Raw genomic sequence first — 15,261 nt, 5'->3', positions numbered from 1 at the left:
GGATCTCGGTATGTGGCGCGTGCCCCGCCAGCTGTGTGTGCATCTTTCGAGGGGAAGCAAGCTCTCGGGCGCTTGGACTCGGCCTGCCGCCTTCATGTCTACTCTGCTCATCAATCAGGCCCAGTACGCGTGGCTGAAGGAGCTGGGGCTCCGTGAGGAAAACGAGGGCGTGTACAATGGAAGCTGGGGAGGCCGGGGAGAGGTACGCGGGCGTCCCGGGAATCCGGGCGGCCTCAGCGCGCTCCGGGAGGCCGCGCGGGCGCTGCGCCCAGCCGACCCCCCGCTGCCGCACTGGACTGTTGTGCTGGGTGGGAAGTTGCGAAATGCCACAGTAAAAGTGCACTTGTGTAGCATGCCTTAAAAACTGCCCCTGGAGTTTTCGGTCTTTGCATGTCATGCAGAAGCAGGGTCATTTGGGAGCTGGTAGGGCTTGAACTTCGCATGCATGCTTACAGCCTTACGGCAGAGTTCTGCAGTGCGAAATGCCACACGCTAGCGGGGGGACATTGTCTCAGATTTGTATTTGACGGGCTCCTCTGATGTGACACGCTCCCCCAGGTAATGGCTTGCCGTAGTTTCACACTGCCTTTTCTGAGGTCTTTTGTTGGAGCTTGCAAGCTCGGACCTGCTGAAATCCTGTTCTGTTTTCGTGGCCAGACGCCACGACTGGCACCCAGCTGAAGCTCTATAAAATGTTCTCCAGAATACCATAGAAAGCTAGGGTTCTTAGCAATCAGAGCTTTTGAAAGGCGCATGCAAAAGAAGGCTTTAATTAGATAATATTACATAGGAGGGTCTGGTGGCTCAGGCAAGCGTCAGACTTGGGTTGAGGCCATCATCTGGCGTGTGAGTTCAGCTCCGCCTCCAGCTCTGTGCTGACAGCTCAGAGCCTGGAGCCTGCGTCACGTTCTGTATCTCCCTCCCTCTCGCTGTGACCCTCCCCCACTCACGCTTTGTCTCTTTTTGTATCTGAAAAATGAATACATATTAAAAATAAAAAAATAAACCTATATTAAAACCTTACATAACATGCCACAAAGTTTCTTATGTGTGATATAATCAACTTGCTTTGTTACAGGAAACATCTTTTTGGTTTTCTGGGGCTGTAGGAAGTGCAGGTGCTTTAAATTATTTTCCTAATCCCCTCTTCGGATGGTAGTAGTTCACCTGTTTTTCCTGTGACATCTAATCATTAGGTTCCTGGATACATTAATCTCTGCTGAAAATCTTTTAGCTACGTCTTGATTTTTTTTTTTTCTAATCTGTAAAGTTTGGGTGGACATAGCCCTTTGCCGTAATTGTCCACTGTTGACTATTTCACCTTATGACCAGGGCAAAGTAAGAGAGTAGAGTAAGTAAAACTCGTCAGTTTTGTCTGTTATTGATAGAAAAAGAGGCAAAGTAACTGGTAAAGTTAGGCTATTGCTTTTAAACCTAACATTTAGATGGCAAGGGTGGGTTTTGCAAAAAGTGCTTCCGAATGTTTAGGTCAAAAATGAAAGCTCTGTAAGTGGCCGATCAATAGAAGTTAATGTAAAAATTCCCAGTTTGGATGTGGTATCTTTTTTTCCCTTCCTCTTCTTTTTCTCCCCCATTTGATATTTCCTGCCAGTTTGGAAGGAATTGTATTCTCTAAGTCATCTTTTTTTGTTTGTTTTAAGGTTATCACGACTTATTGTCCTGCTAATAATGAACCAATAGCGAGAGTTCGACAGGTAAGTTTTTTGCTTTTGGTTTTTGGTTTTATTATTTATTTTTCAAATTTATTTTATATTATTTTGAGAGAGAGAGAGAGAGACAGAGCATGAATGGGGTAGGAGTGGAGAGAGAGAATGAGAGAGGGAGAGAGGGAGACCATCTGAGCTCTGAGCTGTCAGCACAGAGCTCGACGTGGGACTTGAACTGATAAACCTTGAGATCATGACCTGACCTGAAGTTGGTTACCCAACCAACTAAGCAACCCAGGAGCCCCTTGGTTTTGTTTTTTTTAGTACAAACTGCCCATAGAGAGTTTATGTCAGTTATTGAGAGCCGCGTGAGGGGCGCCTCAGTGGCTCTATTGATGAAGCGTCCGACTCTAGATCTTGGCTCAGGTCATGATCTCACGGTTTGTGAGTTCCACCCACATCAGGCTCTGCAGCCTGCTTCAGGTTCTCTGTCTCATTCTTTTCCTGGGCCTACGCTGTTTGTGTTCCGTCTCTGTCTCTCAAAAATAAATAAATGAAGAAAAAAAGATATTTAAAAAAGCAACATGATATTTCAAATTCCAAGAATGTGTTTCTTTTTCATTTCATTTTTAAGAGTGGGAGAGATTGTCCATTCTTTGGGTTGGGTGCCGTAGAAAAGGTAGAATGGAAAAGTCATGAGGGTATGTTCTTTTAAGTCCATTTTTCTGAATTGCCTCCTATTTGAATGAAGGTTCTGACCTCTAAAGTCTCGGTTGGAGCCCAAGTTTCTGAATTTCTAATCACATCTCAGATGTTTTTCCCAGATGAGGCTGATGGACCTTGCTTCAGGAAGCAATGTTGTAAAAAAAGCACAGCTAAATTTGAAGTTGCCTTCCTGGATTCTCATGAGTCTTTGGATGCATAGGCTGTGAAAATCATTAGAATCTATAAATCTGAGGGTCACCGAGAGTTACTCCATTCCTTTTGCAAAAATCTTGTAGGTTCTCACAAGAGGATCATCACTTCCTTTTGTTTTTCCCTTTGTCTCCCCCCTAATTCTTAATTAGGCAAGCGTGGCTGACTATGAAGAAACCGTGAAGAAAGCCAGGGAGGCCTGGAGAATCTGGGCAGAGGTGAGTATGAAGGTCACAGCTCCATGACCTATTGTAATTGCAGGGCGATATAGGGAGATCTGATGAGGAGTCCCTGAAATGAGAGTTCCTTGGGGGTTGTGATAATCTCCTCTGCTGTAGTCCCAAGATTGGGCCTTTTCCACGTGGCTTTCAGTAAGTAAATGGTGATTTTAAATGGTTTAAAAGTCTATACTGATGTAGCATAAACTTCAGCTATGCATACTCTTTATTTTCCAATCCAAGTTTATTAAATTTCTTTTATTGATTTTAAATTTCTTAAATTTCTCATTGAACCAGAAGAAAAGAATATGTAAGAAAAAACCTTTTTATCGCTGCTTCTTTAAAAAACATTTTATGTTTTATTTATTTCTGAGATTGAGAGAGAGAGACAGCAAGAGCAGGAGAGGGTCAGAGAGAGAGAGGGAGACACAGAATCTGAAGCAGGCTCCAGGCTGAGAACTGTCAGCACAGAGCCTGACATGGGTCTTGAACCCAGGAACCACAAGATCATGACCTGAGCCATAGTGCATCCTTAACCGACTGAGCCACCCAGGCGCCCCATCTGTGTGTTTTATCTTGTCAGTAGAGGAGACCTGAAATTCCTACCTCCTGTGGTTATGGTGAGGTTTAAATGAGTTACTAATTTGATTTGCTTACTGGAGAACCTGGCTGTTGCCAACCTCTGTACCCGAGTTACAGAACCAAGTGCTGGCAGGTTGGGGCCTGCTGAGCCTGTGTTTTCTGCGAATCAAAGATTGCTAGAGTGACTCAGGGCTCCCAGGGAGCCCCTGAGGTGATGCTCCTTAAACTGTCAGCCAGGAGACCCCCCCCATCGGTGCAAAGCGAGAGGAATATCTTTAAATAAGGCTATAAATTGGCTCAGGGTTCCATTATGTGCTATCAAAATATCCTTGAGCGGTGAAATACCACTTCTAAAAGTAAATAGTGTGGTAAGTACAGTTCACCCTACCTAGAGAAGAGCATCCAAAGCAGTATCCATTTATTGTTTTTAGAAGTAAGTATTTTGGGGGGTGCTGTGTGGCTCAGTTGGTTGGACATTGGACTCTTGGTTTTGGCTCAGGTCAGGATCTCATGGTTCGAGGGTTCGAGCCCCCTGTGTCTACTCCGTGCTCACATCATCCAGAGCCTGCTTGGGATTCTCTCCCTCCCCCTCTCCCCCCTCCCTTTCTCTCTCTCCCTCTCCCTCCCTCCCTCCCCAGCCCTGTCCCCTTCACTGTTTGCTCTCTTTCAAGATAAGTATATACATTAAAAAGTCTTTTAAATTTTCTCTCAGATCAGAAAGGTAATACCTATTCCTTACTAAAAAAAATTGGATAGTGCAGTAAATAAGATAATTAGGTTTAATCCCCTTACCTCAACCGGCTCAATACAGAATGGTTGTTAGAGTTATGTGTTGATGCATTTCCTTCTAGTCTTTTGTTTTAAGTTTATTTTGAGAGGGAGAGGAGAGAGTAAGAATCCCGAGCAGGTTCCAAACTGTCAGCTCAGAGCCCATCCCAGGGCTCGAACTCAGCAACCCTGAGATCATGAGCCAAGCCAAAGTCAGAGGCTTAACAGGCTGAGCCACCCAGGCGCCCCTCCTTCCAGTCTTTTATGTATTTCATAGTTGTGATTATTATACCTACATGCTGGTGTACATGGCATATGTAAAAGTTTGTGGCCTGCCATGGCACTGAATACAAGCCTAAAGTTTCTGCCTAATTTTTTAAACCATTGTTTCTCTGTACATAAGCTCTTTACAAAAAAATTAGACTTTATTTTTTAGAGCAGTTTTAGTTTATAGTAGCATAGAGTGATGAGGTTTTTTGGGTGATAGTGGAGTGGAGTTCATGGGGTCCAGAGCTGACAGCCAAGAAAGAATTCTTGAAGGCCTATTTGGTGCAAAAAGGTGATTTTATTGAAGCACGGGGACAGGACCCGTGGGCAGGAAGAGACACACTGGTTATATACTATAGGGTTGGGGGAGGTAAAGTCCAGGGGAAGTTTCCAGTGAGATTTTCATATGCTAAAGAAGCCTCACAGGATACTGGAGGCCTGGCTATTGTTAAGCAAAGGTTCTTTTCCCTCTAGCAAAGCATTGGCATTAAGACCATAAGGAGTTCCGGAAGAAACGTTTTATTCTGCCAGCCTCAAGTATTCCTCAATGGGCTGCAGGTTATAAGGAAATTTAGTTTTATCTGCCATTTCCTCCTGCCTTTGTTTCCGATGTCGTAGAGGACAAAAAATTTTTTTGTTTTCACTTTTGTGTTCTGTTGCTGGTCTAATAATGGGCATAAAACAGATTGATAGGAGGCACCTGGGTCTTAGTAGGTTAAATGACCAACTCTTGATTTTGGCTCAGGTCATGATCTCATGGTTCGGTTCCAGAGATCTAACCCATCCCTCTCCGCCCCTTCCCCGGTGTGTGCTTGCGCTCTCTCTGTCTCTTAAAATAAATAAACTTAAAAATAAGCAGTAACAGGAGAAAAATTTTAATTTCTTATGCAGGACAGGAGAAAAATTTTAATTTCTTACGCAGGGCAGGTGAGGGTGAGGATGGTGAGTAAAGATGGGAGACCCAAGAATTGCCAGGCAGATAGGCTTCGATAAATCCAGAGCTCTGGGCCCTCCTGGAGGAGGAAGGCAATTCACAGGAAGGTGAAAGAAGCAAAACATTTGGTACAGAAATGTTTTCCCTGTCACACAGATAGGTCTCTCCTTACAAACGTTATCTTTGGTGATGCGCCTGGGTGACTCAGTTGGTTCAGCGTCCGACTCTTGATTTCAGCCCAGGTCATGATCTCAGAGTTGTGAGTTCAAGCTTGGCATTGGGCTCTGCGCTGGGTGTGAAGCCTACTTAAAAATTAAAGTAAAAGTTTATTTTAATAATAAAAGTAATAATATAACAAGTGTTAATAAAATAGTAATAACAGTAAAAAAAAATAGAAGTAATAACTCACTTCTTGGTATTGGTCCCCTTTGTAAGTTCTTTCAGGCAGTTAAGGGGGAGGTAGAAAGGTTTTCCTGAGTCTGTTTGGCCTTGCTTGCCTCCCGCTCAAAATAATCCTCATGCCAAAGTGGCATAGTCTGGGGCGCCTGGGTGGCTTAGTCGGTTAAGCGTCCGACTTTCGCTTAGGTCATGATCTCGTGGTTCGTGGGTTCGAGCCCCGCGTCGGGCTCTGTGCTGACTGCTAGCTCAGAGCCTGGAGCCTGTTTCAGTCTGTGACTCCCTCTCTCTGACCCTCCCCTGCTCACACTGTCTCTCTCTCTCTCGCTCTCCTAGAAATAAATAAAAACATTTAAAAAAATTAAAAAAAAAACAAAAACAAAGTGGCATAGTCTGGAGCGGCTAATTCTTACCTTCATCAACAAAAACATGAACAGAAAGTAGGGAGTACCTGTACTTCATCACACTTTGCATGCTTCCCTCTTAACTATCATCTCGTATTAATGCCATACATTTGTTAGAGTTGCAGAGGCAATTCTGATAAAACATTATTTACTAAAGTCCACAATTTACATTAGGATTGATCGTTTGCATACACTGTTTTAAATGCCAGTGAAACTTTTGGCCAGAAACATTTCTTCTATGTGTGTATTTACCCAGGAATGTGTGAATTCAGGACACTTCTTTTCCTGAACAGCCTTTAAAATTTGTTCTTTATTTCTTTTTGAGAGAGTGAGAGAGAGCATGCGTGTTGGGGAGGACTGAGGGAGGGGAGGAGGGGGAGAGAGAGAGAGAGAGAGAATGAGAATGAATGCCAAGCAGGCTCTGTGCTGTCAGAGCAGACCCCTACGCAAGGCTCAGACTCAAACCATAAGATCATGAGCTGAAGTCAGGAGTTGGATGCTTAACTCACTGAGCCACCCAGATGCCGCTGAACTAGCTTTTATAATTTTTTAAGGTTTTTTATTTTATTTTTTAATTTTTTTAATGTTTATTTATTTTGGAGAGACAGAGACAGAGCACTAGCAGGGGAGGGGCCCAGAGAGAGGGAGACACAGAATCTGAATCAGACTCCAGGCTCTGAACTGTCAGCACAGAGCCAGACCGAGGGTTCAAACTCAGGAACACGGGGATCATGACCTGAGCTGAAGTCGGACGCTCAACCAACTGAGCTACCTGGGTCCCCCTGAACTGGCTCATAAATCAGTTTGCTTTGCCCTGTGGGCAGCTGACATTGTGATGTCTTTCCTTAATATTGTGCTGTACTTTTTTTGTTGTTGTTACTGCTGTTTTCACATTGAGGATTATATTTAGTGGCCCGCCCTCCCTGAGCCCTGCCCGTCTCTGTACCTGAAACCTGCTTTCTCCTATTTTGCATACTCTTTAGATCTCCCGGTGGAGTGGGATTGCTAAGAGGGAATGGGTGGTTGGCCTGAGTGATGTAGAGTCAGGGATCCCACCTGTTAGGATTGGAGTTAAGTAAATGGGTTCGAGGTTGAGGGAGGCAGTGTAGCCTTTCCCAACTGTGCCTCTGGGGCTCCTACCAATGGGCAGTGACTTTAAGAGGCTGCTGGTGCCTCAAACAAGAACAGAGCAAAGCTCATCCCCTCTGAGTCTATGTCCTTACCCTCCTGGATCCTTACGCAATGGGGCTGCTTCTGCTTGGCCCTGAGGCTTCTGGCTGACCTTGCCTATGTGTGGACACACCACCATTTCATTTAGTTCATTTGTGTTAAGCCTGGGATTTTTCAAAGGGAACGTTTTTCTTTAAGGGAAAAGTGTAAAAATAATGGAAGGGAGTTTATATAAACTGATTGCTTTCTCTTAACTAAATCTAACCACAGAGAACCTGGTTAGGAATAGTGGCTGTACTGCTCTGTCTCATGAACTGGTTTTAGCCCAGATTGCCACCTCAGTGTCCCCCACGTCCTCATTTTTCCTGTCCGTCTCTGGTGAAGAACAACCAGAGTGCCGTGTCCGTCTCGAGGACAGAGAACAGTTAATGGGCCACCTGTAACCGAATGAAGGAACACTATCAATGTGGTAGCTCTTTAACATGGGTTTCCTTGTATTATTTCCCTAAAGGCTCAGCTCATAAGTCCCTCAGTGCTGAGAGTTGCCTCCACACGGCTATCTGGGATGCTCGTTCTTTTTTTTTTTTTTTTAATCTTTCTTTCATAGTTTATCGTCAAGTTGGTTTCCATATAATACCCAGTGCTCATGCCAACAAGTGCCCTCCTCCATACCCATCATTCCCCTTCCCCTCCCCCCCCATCTGCCCTTAGTTTGTTCACGGCATTCAAGAGTCTCTCATGGTTTGCCTCCTTCCCTCTCCCCCACTATTTTTCCCCTTCTTCTCCCCCACGGGCCTCTGTTAAGTTCCTCCTAATCCTCCTATATGTGCAAACATATGATATCTGTCATTCTCTGCCTGACTTTGCTCAGTATAACACCCTCGAGTTCCATCCATGTTGCTACACATGGCCAGATTTCATTCTTTCTCATTGCCATGTAGTATTCCACTGTATAGATAAACCACAGCTTCCTGATTGGGATGCTCATTCTATGTGTGATTTCAATTCTGTGATAGCTCTCTCTGTTAGGAGCAGGTGGGAAGCTTCCTGGAGGGGAATGGTCCTTTGCCTTTGGAGGAGAGGCAGAATTAATTGGGAATAGCTGGAGGGGAAAGAAGAGGGCAGTGATGATCACAGTTGAGAACATTATGTCTCCATATGCAAAATGCATCTCAAACTTCATCTGGCCCAACCTGTACCCTGCACCTCCAAACTCCCCTGCTACTTGTGAGTTTCCTTCATCTGAGTTTCATCGCACTTCTGTCTGCCTAGGTGTCTTCCTTGGTTCTTCCACTTGCCTTATTTCCCACACCTGTTCTAATAGTGTGTCCTGTCCAGTTTCCAATAATCTGGAATCTTCTTTTTGTGTCTCTTGCTGCAGTTAAGACTAAGTTACCGTATCTTTTTTCATAACTTTTTAAATGTTTATTTACTTTTTAGAGAGAGAATGTGTGCACATGCAGGAGAGGCAAAGAGAGGGAGACAGGATCTGAAATGGGTTCTAAGTTGACAGCAGAGAGTCTCATGTGGTGCTTGAACTCATAAACTGGAGATCATGACCTGAACCAAAGTCAGGCACTTAACCCACTGAGCCACCCAGGTGTCTGGTGAGTTGATAGAGCATGTGACTCTTGATCGTGGGGTTGGGAGGTCAAGCCCCACATTGGCATAAAGCTTAATTATTAAATACTTAATAAGTATTTTTTTTAAAGGTAAAGCAAGTAATCTTATTCTCCTTAAAACCATTGAAGACTTTCCATTAGACCTAGAGTTAGATTCAGCAAGGTTATCAGTTCCACGAATGCCTCGCTGATTTTTTTGTTTGTTTGTTTNTGCTCACACTGTCTCTCTCTCTCCTAGAAATAAAAAAAAAAAAAGACATAAAAAAAGTATTCCATGGTATAGATAAACCACATCTTCTTGATCCATTCGTCCGTTGATGGACACTTAGAATGCCTCGCTTATTATATCACCAGTGCCTGGCATTATTCTCATCACATAGTAGGTTCTCAGAAAATAGTGAGTGAATCATAATTTGAATGGGTTATGGGAATACTGTTTTGTCAGCTGAATCTAGGATTTGGGCATGTGCTGGAGGCCAGCTCCAGCAGGTCTAGGGGTCCCTGAAGGATGGACGGTGTCGGCAAGAGAGAGAGAGAGAGTGAGAGAGCCCCGAGATTCTTTCTGATCACCAGGCAGGCATCTCTGTCCTGTTGGTTTTGGTGTCTTTATTTATAGGTTAAATGATAGCATGACATCAGAAAAAGGAATTTTTACAGTGGATAACTCTTTGTGATAAGATGCTTTGGAAAGTGTACAGAAGCAGATTTTACAAAAATATTCTTTCAGAACTGTTCCAGTCATAGTGAGGTTAAGTAAATCTTGTAACTAAAGAATTAACAGGGTATTCTTAGTAAAAGACAGGATACATATTTGTTCTAAGTTAATAACGCGCCAAGGTTAGGTCATAGGTTAAGTGTATAGATGGGCTAAGAGTCATTCTGTCTGGCTCTCAAGAGGACAAATGTTTTTGAGCTGGTTAATAAGTTGTTCATGGAAACCTATTTGATGCTGAATGTTATGAACACCATGGAGTCCCTAAATGTGTCAGCCTTTTGTTTTTGGGTTATGTTTTAGCTACTCTTAATCTGTTCTCATCCCAGCCACCTGTAAGGGAGGGTGTTTGCAGAAAGTAGGCCTTGGGGAAGGGACTACCATACATCACCAGTTAGAAAAGGTGTAACTATTAACTTAAGTTCTGCCCTTATCTGTTCCTTAACTCTAAATTAGGCTCTTTGTCTCGGGGCCAGGCTGAACTGTAACTCTTGTGTTCTTAACCCCCTTTCTTATCTAAGTCTTGGATCTGCAAGGCCCATAGGAAGAGCCTTTTGACAATCATCCACAGAGCTTTCATCTAAAATCTCTTTTGTAAAGGCAGGAATGTGCTTTTACTTATGAGGTATCTGTGTTCAGAATATGGGTCTGATCTGGAATATTGTGAGGCCTGGTCAATACCAGCAGGCTCATTTCCAACATGAACCAGTAGTAGCAGAAAGAGATACCAGTTTTCATTTCTTATGGCAGGAGCTGTGCAAACACTGCCATTTCCTTGCTGTGACTGCCATCCAGAGAGACCAGTGCGGCTCCCGGCAGGGATGTAGTCATTTCAACCCATAAGAAAACATTGCTGGGAATCATAAAGGTTTACAGGTGTTTCAGATATTGTAAGCCTTTAAAGGGTCATTCCAAAGGTGTGTTCAGTCTCTGAATTTCTCTGTGCATACAGCACAGTCCCTTGCTCTCCAGAAGCTGATCATCTGGATGTTTTCTGGGGCTATTGATCTCGGTTTAAGGGATGTGCCGTAATCACATCCTTGATGGGATCAGGAAGTCATCTCATGGGTTTGTCCCTAGTTCTCTTACAGCACATCTGTCTCTACTACTGTGTGACAGACACGAGTTCACACTTTGAATCAGACGCTAAGATTCCATTCTCTCCTCAGGTTCCCGCTCCGAAGCGAGGAGAAGTAGTGAGACAGATTGGGGATGCCTTGCGAGAGAAGATCCAAGTACTAGGAAGTTTGGTAAAGTATTTTAGTGGTAAATACACAGTCCTTTGAGTGGGGAATCAGGCTGCTGTGCATTTGCGTTTAAGATTGTGATGCATAAGGAAAACAATTCACACATTTAAAACTCTTTAGGGGAGATATGAACAAGAGGAACGGAAAAATAAAGACAGTTATTGGGTGTTTTTTTAATGTTTATTAAGTTATTAAAAATTTTTAAAAAATCTTTATTTATTTATTTATTTATTTTGAGAGAGAGAGACAGAATGCGACAGGGGAGGGGCAGAGAGGGAAGGAGATACAGAATCAGAAGCAGGCTCTAGGTTCTGAGCTGTCAGCACAGAGCCCGATGCGGGGCCCAAACCTACGAAAGCGAGTTCATGACCTGAGTTGAAATCGAATGCTTAACTGACTCAACCACCCAGGTGCCCGACGTTTATTTATTTTTGAGAGACAGAGAGAGAGAGGGAGACACAGAATCTGAAGCAGGCTCCAGGCTCTGAGCTGTCAGCATAGAGCCTGATGTGGGGCTTGAACTCACGAACTGTGAGATCATGACCTGAGCCAAAGTCAAACGCTTACCTGACAGCCACCCGGGCACCCTGATTTTTGGGGTTTTTAAACTGTTAAGATAATAACAGACTTTCTGAAGTTCATTACCTTAACAAAAGAGACACAAAATATGGTTTGCTTCCCTGCCCCACCTCCCTGTCCCATAAATCTAGTATTTAAAACATGAATTGTGTTGGAAAAATGCTTCTTGGCTTTTTGTTTTTTAGGTGTCTTTGGAGATGGGGAAAATCTTAGTGGAAGGTGTGGGAGAAGTTCAAGAGTACGTGGATATTTGTGATTATGCTGTTGGCTTATCACGGATGATCGGGGGACCCATCTTGCCTTCTGAAAGTAAGCGGTGAAGTCAGTTAAACTAAGAGTTTTCGACTCTTAATAGCTCCAAAATCTGTGCTGACTGTGAAGAGTTTGCAAAAGAGGAATTGCATATATCACATAAATATATGAAAATGTCTTTAATCTCTGTATGAACAAATGTAAATTAAAATGGGGAAACATGAAGTTTAAGAAGATCCTTCTTAAACTTTTAATTTTTTCTGTATTTATTTTTATTTTTTAATTTTTAAAAATATTTATTTTTGAGAGAGAGAGAGTGAGCGAGAGGAGGCATGGGAGGGGCAGAGAGAGGAGGAGACACAGAATTGGAAGCAGGCTCCAGGCTGTGAGCTGTCAGCACAGAGCCTGATGCGGGGCTTGAACTCGTGAACTGTGAGATCATGACCTGAGCGAAGTCAGATGCTTAATCAACTGAGCCACCCCTAAATTTTTCTATTTTTAAAGATAAAACTCTGTTTTGGCAAGTACATGGGTGAGAAGTCATTCTTTTATGGGGACTTTTGGTAACATGAATCACTGGTCCATGAGGAAAACAGTTTGAAAATCTATGCGAATGGCCTGAAATATTTAATGCCAGTTTCAAGAATCTCATTTGACTAAATATCCTGAAATGTGACAAAGGTTTAGATGTAAAGATGTTCCTTGTAGTGTTAATAGGAAACATTTGAAATAATCTCAGGGCACCTGGGTGGCTTGGTTGGTTGGATGTCCAATTTCAGCTCAGGTCATGATCTCACAGTCTGTGAGTTTGAGCCCTTTGTCTGGCTTTGTGCTGACAGCTCAGAGCCTGGGGCCTGCTTCAGATTCTGTGTCTCCCTCTCTCTCTGCCCCTCCCCTGTTCACATTCTGTGTCTCTCTTGGTCTCTCAAAAATGAATAAATGTTAAAAATTTTTTTTTAAATGATCTCATTGCCATCTCCTATGACAAAAGTTAAGCTAATTTTGGTAGCCTATTTGCATATATGTGTGTATATATATATATGTATATTATCTTTTTTTGCTCTTTATGTTTATTTGTTTTGACAAAGAGCACACATGCACAGGAGGGGCAGGAGGGAGAGAGGGAGGGAGAGAATCCCAAGCAGGCTCTGTGCTGTCAGCTCAGAGCCCGGTGTGGGGCTCAAACCCACAAATCGTGAGACCATGACCTGAGCCGAAATCAAGAGTCAGATGCCTAACTGATTGAGCCATCCAGGTGCCCCAGTCTATTGGCATATATTAAAAGTCATACTTTGAGGAAGATTTTTTTCCCCCAACTTCACACTTTTATGGGAAAGTTGAGTTTACTCGCTTTTAAATTATTTTAGTGGTTTTTTTTTCCCTTAAGAGGTGATACATTTGTATCAGAAAATTGAAAAAGAATGATAAGATAAAGGATGCAAAGGTGTCTTATTACCCTCCTGGATACTCCCAAGCATCCTCGTGGAAGCAGTGAATGTTTCTGGTTTCTTACATATCTTTTTAGAACTTTTGTTTTTGGGTGGGCACATACGTGTCTTTTAGGAACACAAACATGAGCAAGCGGTATGTTCTGTTCGCTACTTATTTTTTATTTAAGGTGTCTCAGATAGTTGCTTATTATTCCACTAGGGGGCTTCCTTCCTCTTTTTTTATTAGTCTTTTGGTTGTCAGGACAGTAATTATTTTAGCCAGTTCCCAAATGATAGATGTGTGGGGTATTTTTCAATTTTTTGCTGTTACTCTGTTGCAATGACTGACCTTGTACTCTGAGGAGGTTTCAACAGTGAGGATAAGGGTTTATGTGATTTGGAAAGTTTGCATTGTTGATGGAGCAAAACAGGTGACTGCATGTCTGCATAGAAAGTACCAGGGATGGGGGCACCTGGGTGGCTCAGTTGGTTGGGCGTCCAACTTCGGCTCAGGTCATGATCTCACGGTTCGTGGGTTCGAGCCCTGCGTCGGGCTCTTTGCTGACACCTAGCTCGGAGCCTGGAGCCTGTTTCAGATTCTGTGTCTCCCTCTCTCTCGGACCCTCCCCTGCTCATGCTGTCTCTCTATCTCTCTCTCTCAAAAATAAATAAAATGTCAAAGAAAATAAAAAAAAAAAGTACCATGGATGGAAGTCTGCCACAGCAGTCATGGTGTTTGTCTGTGTGTACCAGAATTGTTGATGGCTGTTACTCTCTTCCTTCCTTTCTCCATCCTTCCCTCCTTCCTTCTCTTTTGCTTATTTCTTTTTTTTTTTCCTAGTGTTTACTTATTTTTGAGAGACCAAGAGACAGAGCCCGAGCAGAGGAGGGGCAGAGAGAGGAGACATAGAATCTGAAACAGGCTCCAGGCTCTGAGCTGTCAGCACAGAGCCCAACGTGAGACTCGAACCCATGAGCTGTGAGATCATGACCTGAGCTGAAGTCGGACGCTCAACTGACTGAGCCACCCAGGCACCCCTTGTTTGTTTCTTTTAAATGTTTATTTATTAATTTTGAGAGAGAGATGTAGTGAGTGGGGAGGGGCAGAGAGCAAGGGAGAGAGAGAGAATCCTAAATACAGGGCTCAAACTCAAGAAGTACGAGATCATGACCTCAGCTGAAATCAAGAGTTAGACGCTTAACCAACTGAGCCACCCAGGCGTTCCTCTTTTTTTTTCTTTTTATGTTTGTTTATTTATTTTGAGAGGGAGAGAGAGCATGCCAGCACACGAACACGAGTGGGGGAAGGGCAGAGAGAGCGGGAGACAGAATCCCAAGCAGGTTCTGTGCTTTCATCACACAGCCCGACACGGGGCTCGATCTTAGGAACCGTGAGGTTGTGACCTGAGACTAAACCAAGAGTCATATGCTTAACTGCCTGAGCCACCCAGGTGCCCCTATTGATCATTTTTAATAGGTTTTTCTAGTTTAAAAAGTTAGTAAATTTCCAGTTTGGAGAAGTATACATCCGCAAACAAGGACCTTCTTTGATTTATACCTGCTGAGATGTCTGCCTCCCCAGTTAAAATCTTTTTCCATTGTTTACCTGTGTTTTAGGAGAGTAAATGGATTCATCATCTCTGCAGCGGCTTTGCGGGTAACTTGGACCTCACTGATGTAGTAAATGCTAACTGAGTGTCCAGGCGGTGCCAGGTGGGCGCAGAGGTGACACGGTCACTAAGGCCTTGTCCTTGTCCTAAAGGAATTTACAAGCTTGAGGATTCTTAATGTTTTAAGGTGGGAGGCAAGTGGGAACCAAGTAATGGGAGGGGTATAACCAAGCAAGGCCTGCAGTGGGGTGCAGGTGGGGCCCTGAGCCAGTCTTGTGGGTGGGGGCGGGGCGAGGTCAGAAAAGGCCCCTTGGAGACCATAATCCAGGGTAAGGCGTCAAGGAAGAGAGGGGTGGGGTGCTGGGCAGGGTGGTCTTACGCTGGGATGCAGCTGAAATAAGCTGGGAGAATGTGGCTTATTTGGGCCGCTGCCGTGGTTCGACACGGCTTGCAGGCGCCATTTGAGCGGGGAGGCAGGGTGGAGAGGG

The 15,261-nt window shown here is 43.8% G+C and overlaps 1 protein-coding gene across 2 annotated transcripts in view; it reads left to right on the top strand.

Moving 5' to 3' along the window:
- The first annotated feature begins 6 nt into the window (after nt 1–6).
- The window catches only part of ALDH7A1 (aldehyde dehydrogenase 7 family member A1), a 45,359-nt gene continuing 30,104 nt past the window's right edge, over nt 7–15,261 (top strand). For both annotated transcript variants that reach the window (XM_077768576.1, XM_077768575.1), the window contains exons 1-5: nt 7–202; nt 1,662–1,715; nt 2,735–2,800; nt 10,825–10,905; nt 11,667–11,790. In XM_077768576.1, the coding sequence (XP_077624702.1) occupies nt 11–202; nt 1,662–1,715; nt 2,735–2,800; nt 10,825–10,905; nt 11,667–11,790 (517 nt within the window). In that variant the 5' untranslated portion in view covers nt 7–10. The remainder of the gene's footprint in view (nt 203–1,661; nt 1,716–2,734; nt 2,801–10,824; nt 10,906–11,666; nt 11,791–15,261) is intronic.

This window comes from Crocuta crocuta, unplaced genomic scaffold (genome assembly GCF_008692635.1).
Source record: "Crocuta crocuta isolate KB4526 unplaced genomic scaffold, BGI_CrCroc_1.0 scaffold64, whole genome shotgun sequence".
NCBI classification, from domain to species: domain Eukaryota; kingdom Metazoa; phylum Chordata; class Mammalia; order Carnivora; family Hyaenidae; genus Crocuta; species Crocuta crocuta.
This window is presented reverse-complemented; position numbering and strand designations above follow the sequence as displayed.